The 8,320-nt window shown below is 38.8% G+C and overlaps 1 protein-coding gene across 1 annotated transcript; it reads left to right on the forward strand.

The window, feature by feature from the left end:
* The first annotated feature begins 485 nt into the window (after positions 1-485).
* On the forward strand, positions 486-1,936 carry LOC111400005. The gene is made up of 2 exons (XM_023027486.1): positions 486-1,776; positions 1,881-1,936. The coding sequence occupies exons 1-2, from the start codon at positions 486-488 to the stop codon at positions 1,934-1,936; spliced, it is 1,347 nt and encodes a 448-aa protein (XP_022883254.1).
* Positions 1,937-8,320: the final 6,384 nt, after the last annotated feature.

An 8,320-nucleotide genomic window follows, 5' to 3' on the forward strand; every position in this document is an offset into this window, starting at 1 on the left:
GGCATAAGCTTCAATTCGGATAGCTTCTGGTGATTGAGGTGGTCTCATCTCAACAGTAATAGAAGGATTTCCACCAGACTTGAGGTTGTTTATTTTACAACGTGAGTTTGGTTCGGATTTAATGTTAAATGTGGCATTAATTTGTAATCTTAGGAAATAAATAAGGTTACATGATGCACTTGAAGAAAATGTATCAGGAAAACACATGATGCACTTGAAGAAAATATATCAGGAAAATACATGATGCAAATTCATGAATTATTAGGTGTCCATTTATATTCCCATGTCTCTAGAGTTATCCATGTGGTCCTATAAATAGAGGTCATTTTTGTAGTCTCATTATAAAAAAAAGAAAAAAGAAAACATTATTGAGTGTGCTGTAGCAACTCAAAAACTATCAATAAAAATTCAAGTTTTTCTTCAACACTTCGTTTCCGCACTAACAAATTTGGTAGCAGAGCCATAACTTGTGATTGCATTTTTTAATGGTTTTCATACAAACGGCTTCGTTGTTTACATATTCTTCCAGTCAAGTCCCAATCTTCGAAGGCGAGCATTATGAATACTGGAGCATCCAAATGCAAACTTTCTTCATCTCCTTAGATCTTTGGGATGTCATTGACGATGAGGAGTACGAAGAACCATCCGAAGACAATGAAGATTACGAAAAATTGCAAAAAGAATTTAAAAGAAAAGATGCAATGGCTCTCCGCTATATTCAACAAGGAGTCGGGAAATCAATTTTCCCTCGTATCTTTGGTGTTAAAAAAGCCAAAGATGCTTGGGAAATATTGATGCAAGAATTTCAAGGAACGGAGAAAACGATCGCCTTGAAACTTCAATCCTTATGGAGAGACTTTGATAATCTCCAAATGGAAGAACGAGAATCGGTTCGTGTTTTTTCTTCACGAGTAGCCGAGACAGTAAATCAAATCAAAAGCTGTGGTGACACAATTACAGATAAAAGAGTCGTGGAGAAAATGTTAAGATGCCTTCCTCCAAAGTTTGACCATGTTGCAGCCGCAATTGAAGAATCGAAAGACTTGTCCAAAATGACCATTTATGAGTTAATCGGGTCACTTCTTGCCCATGAGCAAAGGATCAATCGTTCGAGTAACCAATCTACTACCGGACAAGCTTTCCAATCAAAGCAAACATCAAAAGGAGGATCGAACAACTATGGAGAACACAACAGAGGCTCAAATCAAACAAAGCAAAAAGATAGCTATTGGAAGAAGGGTGACAAGCAAAGCAAATGGAAAGGCAAGCAAACACAAATTTCTGGTGGTAGCAATCCAACTTGCATAATTTGCAAAAAAATGAATCATGAATCAAAGGAGTGCTACTTTAGATGCAAAAGGTGCAAGATCCCCAATCATTCTCAAAGGGATTGTTGGTTTCAAAATAAAGAGATGACAGAAAGAAAAAGTGCAGCAAACTTTTCTCAAGAGAATGAAAAGGAAATTCTGTTTTATTCTCAAAATTATGAAAATGGAGCTCAAAGCCCTTGGTATTTGGATAGCGGTTGTAGCAATTACATGACGGGGAATCGCGACATCTTTGTGGACCTTAATCCAAATATTACTTCACAAGTAATTCTTGGCGATGGAACATGTAGAGATGCGGTAGGAAAAGGTACCATTGCTGTCCAAATTAAAGAAGGTAACAAGAAACTCATCACAGATGTTCTTTATGTTCCCAATCTTTCTCATAATCTCCTAAGTGTTGGACAACTTATTCAAAGTGACTTCTCTGTCCACTTTGATGATGGTGCATGTAAAGTTTTTGACAAAAAGAAAAATATTTGTGTGGCAAATATTGAAATGAAGAACAAGACATTTCCTCTTATGATGCCACTAAATGAGAATTGTGCACTCAAGGCAAGAGACGAAGATTTGGCGTATTTGTGGCATTTACGATATGGTCATCTTCATGAAAGAGGCCTTCGTTTACTCCAAATGAAAAACATGGTGACGGGACTTCCTAACATCCAACACATAGACAAAATGTGCGAAGGATGTGTCTATGGGAAATTGCACAAGTTTTCGTTTCCAAAAACTTCATGGAGAACGAAAACACCACTTGAGCTTGTGCACTCGGATATTTGTGGGCCAATGCAAACTCCCACTTTTGGAAACAAGAGATATTTTATTCTCTTTGTTGATGACTTCACAAGAATGATATGGGTTTTCTTCCTCAGTCAAAAATCTGAGGCATATTCCACATTTCTTCAATTCAAAGCTCAAGCAGAAAGGCAAAGTGGTTTTTTGATAAAAACTTTAAGGACCGATCGTGGAGGTGAATATCTCTATAATCCTTTCATGGAATATTGCAGAAAAAATGGCATCAAAAGACAATTAACTGTGAGTCGAACTCCGCAACAAAACGACGTGGCCGAAAGAAAAAATCGCACAATTGTTGAAATGGCAAGAAGCATGCTAAAGGGCAAAGGACTTCCAAATCTGTATTGGGCAGAACCATGAGCAAAGGATCAATCGTTCGAGTAACCAATCTACTACCGAACAAGCTTTCCAATCAAAGCAAACATCAAAAGGAGGATCGAACAACTATGGAGAACACAACAGAGGCTCAAATCAAACAAAACAAAAGATAGCTATTGGAAGAAGGGTGACAAGCAAAGCAAATGGAAAGGCAAGCAAACACAAATTTCTGGTGGTAACAATCCAACTTGCATAATTTGCAAAAAAATGAATCATGAATCAAAGGAGTGCTACTTTAGATGCAAAAGGTGCAAGATCCCCAATCATTCTCAAAGGGATTGTTGGTTTCAAAATAAAGAGATGACAAAAAGAAAAAGTGCAACAAACTTTTCTCAAGAGAATGAAAAGGAAATTCTGTTTTATTTTCAAAATTATGAAAATGGAGCTCAAAGCCCTTGGTATTTGGATAGCGGTTGTAGCAATCACATGACGGGGAATCGCGATATCTTTGTGGACCTTAATCCAAATATTACTTCACAAGTAATTCTTGGCGATGGAACATGTAGAGATGCCGTAGGAAAAGGCACCATTGCTGTCCAAATTAAAGAAGGTCCGTCACAAGTTGGAAATTTAGAGCATAATCCAAACCCTACTCCAAGAAGTGAGGAAGAATCTGATCCAGAAAGCCCTCCAAGAAAGACACGTTCACTACAAGACATATATGAGTCATGTGAACTTGGGTTGTTCTCTAGTGAACCACAATCATTTGAAGAAGCCTCAAAAGAAGTATGTTGGACAAAAGCCATGAATGAAGAAATGTCCACAATCGAGAAAAACAAAACTTGGAAGGTTGTTGCCTTGCCAGAAGGGAAGAAAATCATTGGACTCAAGTGGGTCTATAAAATAAAATACAATGAAGATGGGTCGATCCAAAAGCACAAAGCACGTCTTGTTGCAAAAGGGTATTCTCAACAGCCCGAAATTGATTACACTGAAACATATGCTCCGGTTGCAAGAATGGAGACAATTAGTACTGTTTTGGCACTGGCAGCTCAATTGGAGGTATGTGTTTATCAACTTGATGTAAAATCAGCGTTCTTAAATGGTGAAATTCAAGAAGAAGTTTATGTCGAGCAACCCGAAGGATTTGAAATCAAAGGAAAAGAAGGAAAAGTCTATCGTTTATACAAGGCACTTTATGGTTTAAAGCAAGCGTCGCGAGCATGGAATAGCAAAATCAATAGCTATTTCATCCAAAATGGATTCAATCGAAGCACGAGTGAATCATCTCTATATGTCAATAATCTTGGAAGAGACTTTCTTGTAGTATGTCTTTATGTGGATGATCTTCTATACTTTGGTACAAGTAAAAGCATGGTAAAAGAATTCAAGAAAAAGATGATGAGAGACTTTGAGATGAGTGACTTGGGTCAAATGAAATACTTTCTTGGCATCCAAGTCAAACAAAGCCCGGGAAGAATTTTTTTATCTCAAGAGAAGTATATTGATGATCTTCTAGAAAAATTCAGCATGAACCAGTGCAAGCCAGTCTCTACTCCAATGGGGCCGAATGAAAAATTCCAAGTCAATGATGATGCTGAAAAAGTAGATGCTACACTCTACCGAAAGTTAATTGGTTCACTCATCTACCTCAACACAAGGCCGGATATCACTCAATCAGTGAGTTTACTTTCCAGGTTCATGAATGAACCAAGCAAGAATCACTTTACGGCGGCAAAAAGAATTTTGAGATACCTTAAAGGTACAAAAAATCAAGGCATTGAGTTCAAAAAGGAAAATAACTTCAACCTTGTTGGCTACACTGACAGTGATTGGGCAGGCTCACTTGTTGACCGCAAAAGTACATCGGGCTACATCTTTTGTCTTGGAACAAATATTATTTCATGGAGTTCGAGGAAGCAAAGGTCTATAGCACTATCTTCTGCAGAAGCGGAATACATTGCAGCTGCGGATGCCGCTTGTGAAGCAGTTTGGCTTAGAAGAATTCTAAAAGACTTGATGATTGAACAACAAGAGCCAACAACAATACATTGCGACAATATGTCAGCAATTGCTATGACAAAAAATCCAGTTTTTCATGCCAGATCGAAGCATATTGAACTACGTCATCACTTCATTCGAGATTTGGTAAGTCGAGAAGAAATTTGCATGGAATTTATCAACACAAATAATCAGCCAGCAGACATTTTAACAAAGGCAGTCACATTTGACAAGTTCGACAAGATCAAGGAAAAACTCAAGATTACAAATTAAGAGGGGGTGTTAAATGTGGCATTAATTTGTAATCTTAGGAAATAAATAAGGTTACATGATGCACTTGAAGAAAATGTATCATGAAAATACATGATGCACTTGAAGAAAATGTATCGGGAAAATACATGATGCAAATTCATGAATTATTAGGTGTCCATTTATATTCCCATGTCTCTAGAGTTATCCATGTGGTCCTATAAATAGAGGTCATTCTTGTAGTCTCATTGTAAGAAAAAAAAAAAAAAAAAAAAACATTATTGAATGTGCTGTAGCAACTCAAAAACTATCAATAAAAATTCAAGTTTTTCTTCAACACTTCGTTTCCGGACTAACATTTAAATGGTGTCACTGAGAAGGACCTCGGTGATATGCAAATGAAAGCAGCACTTGTTATGGGGGTGAAGTCTGGTGTAAAAGAATCTGAGATACTCACATGCTCATGCCCACTGATATATTCTCTAAGTGAAGCAGAAACTCTTTTAATGGATCGTATATAAGCAATGCGTCCAGAGGCAAATTTCATTCTTTGCTCAACTGCTTGTTTGATGAACTTATTACGGTCCTTACTGAAAAAGATATAGTTCGACCCAACCAACACCTATAGGGGGGTGAATAGGTGTTTGTGCGGAATTAAAATAATTAATTAACTTATGCAACAAGTCACATAAATTATGCATTGCCTAGATTCATTCACATACTTTATCTACCTAAGTTGAATTACCGGTTAAAAAATAAATAACAAAAAACAGTAAAAACACCACAAAATATTGACGGAGAAAACCCAAATGGGTAAAAACTCCAGGCACAAGCCAGTAGAGATCCACTATCGAAGATATTGACTTATAGTATGCCAAACATAATTGAAACCAACAATTCTCTGACCTCCTTACTATATCAATCAAAGCTCTCCTAGATTCTGCAGATCTGTGCCAAAATCCCAGCCTTGAATATCTTCTACTTCCCGTGAATCACCAAGCACTCCAGCTCTTCAAGCAATTTCCTTCCCGGATCTTCAAACAGATGATCTTCTGGAAGTTGGTATGGAGATATGAAGGGGTGTTTTTGGTTTTGTGATGGTTGATGTTTTTATTCAAAAATCATGAGAATCAAAAGATGAGAAAGATCGAATGTTTGGCTCTTAATCCTTTGGAAGTTAAAAGAGGTTCTTGTTTGAATGTTTTCCAAAAGTGTATAATGAAAATCGGACGTTTTGTTTATATAGTAGGTCAAATTTGGAAATATGGAGCGTTAAAAATTCGCGAGGCATTAAAATTACCAATGGCCAGATAACACCGTCGCTCGAGCGAGGTGCTGGCGAAACTGGAGCGACGCACCTTCACTTGAGCGATTGCCCAGCGAAACTCCAGCGAGATCAGTTATGTAATTTTAGCTCGAGCAAGGTCAGGGCGAAACTCTAGCGAAATCAACGCGCCGTTTGCATCTTTAAAGCATCCCACTTTACCCTAGACCTATGCTATGAAATTTATTAAATTGCAACTCTAGTCCTTGAACTATTAGACCTTTACAATTTAGTCCCTGACTTTACAAACATGACAAATAGGTCCTTTGGTCACAGATTGCCAATTACACATTTTCCTAACAAACTCCCCCTTTGGCATTCTGTGACAAAAATACATATGATAGTCAAGGAAGAAATAAACATGACTCCAAACAACCTATCTATTCAACCAAATTAGCAATCTCTTGTTGAACTTGTTTCCTGAAAATCAAAAACTCAAATACCAAGTGTAAAAGCATGTGAAATGGAAACAGTAAATAAAAACAAGAAATAGATCATATATCATTAACCAGATTAAGAAGTAATAATAATGTAAGTCAAAAACACCAAAAACATACATTAGTATTGCCAAAACATCAAAAACTTAATCTAGTCACCAAAAAATTTATATCTATCTATCCAAATATCGATATCTATCTATCTAATCATCTATCCAAATATCTATTCCCCCTTTTTGTCACAAAGGACAAAGGATCAAAACAATTAACTAACTAACTACGAGGCAGCACCTCCAGCATCTGAAGACTCAGCTCCGCTCTCAGCACTCGTGTCCTCCTCCATACTATCACGAATCCAACGCAAATGATGCTGACACACTGCAAGAGCACGGCGAAAAGAAGAAAGCTCAGCTGACTGACGCTCCGACGCAGCACGTAACTACGTGATCTCTGCCAACATACGAGCCTGTTGCTCGACCAAAGTAGACATCTGTCCCATAAGCGTCACCATGGGGTCAACGGGTAAAGCAGCCACCCCAAGAGCAGAAGTAGATGTCGAAGGAAAGGCAGAACTAAGTGGAATGGCCGAAGGAAAATCCGTACGAGGTGGGAGAAACACACGGGAACCCCCAGTAAGAATTTCAGTAATAGGATCAAAGGGCTCCAAAAGATCAAAAACATCAACGGTCGCTGCCTGACCTGTAGCATGAGCAGAAGAAGAAGATGACGGTACATGGGATCGACTCTGATGAATGGTCTGCTATCCTATCGGACGTCCTATGCGACAAGTCGAACCATCTGGAAAGGAAGCACCCAATGACAAAGCAACCCTATGAAACAAGCAAGCATAAGGCAACCCGATCCGACTCCCAAGAGTACGAAATGAAGCCAGCATATTCTGGCACACAAAACTAGGAAAGTCAATCGAGTCCCCATGAAGAAGGGTATAAAGAAAACAGGCATGCACCATAGGTAATGAAGAGGTATGGGCAACTGGCCACAGGTTTGTACACACTATGCGCAACAACACCTGACGATCAGTAGGTAATGACCCCGTGGCCATCGCTGAAGGCCCCCCGATAGACGGGGTGTTCAAAAGCGTCAACTGAACAAGAGCATCGGTCGAAATAGAAGCAGGTAAAATATAGGGATAAGTCGGCTGCGTAATCTGAGGTATACCTAAAGCATGAGCTACAGCCGATGGAGTAACCCTAAAAGAATGACCTCTAAGAGTAACCCGAAAAGACGAGCCATCTATATCATGAATATTAGCATAGAATTCCTGAACGAGGAGTGGGGGAGGAGGTGCAAGACCAACAAGAAGGGGCTCCCAACTCCAAGAAACAAAAATGGCGGCTATATCAACAGGAAGGTCAGATAAGATTACCTCACGCTCCATGAGAACGGGGCGTAAGGAGAACTGAGAAGTGAAGACCTCCTGAGTTGTAGTAGAAATGAATCTGGAACGACTATAAGACGTCGAACCACCAGCTGGCTGTGCAGAGGATCGAGAACGCTTACGGGCCATCTGGCATACGGAGAGACAGAACTAATAAGTAAGATGAAGAATGCACGTGATACGATGCACTATGATGTGAAACACTGCACACTCAAACGAGGCACGAAAGAGATGCATCGAAAAATGTGAACGACCCGTAGAGCAAACGAAGCATGATGTAAATATACACCAAACATATGTGTAAAAACACTCAACATGGCATGGGATGGCAATGAAACAATGACGGAAAGGAAAGAAAGAAAATAGAAGCACAAAAATGAAGGAAACAAAAAAAACATATAACTAAGGACTTGCATCGAACATGTGGTGTGCATCACTTTGGTACACAATTCCAAGTACATACGAGACG

Source organism: Olea europaea, chromosome 9, assembly GCF_002742605.1.
Source record: "Olea europaea var. sylvestris chromosome 9, O_europaea_v1, whole genome shotgun sequence".
Taxonomy (NCBI): Eukaryota; Viridiplantae; Streptophyta; class Magnoliopsida; order Lamiales; family Oleaceae; genus Olea; species Olea europaea.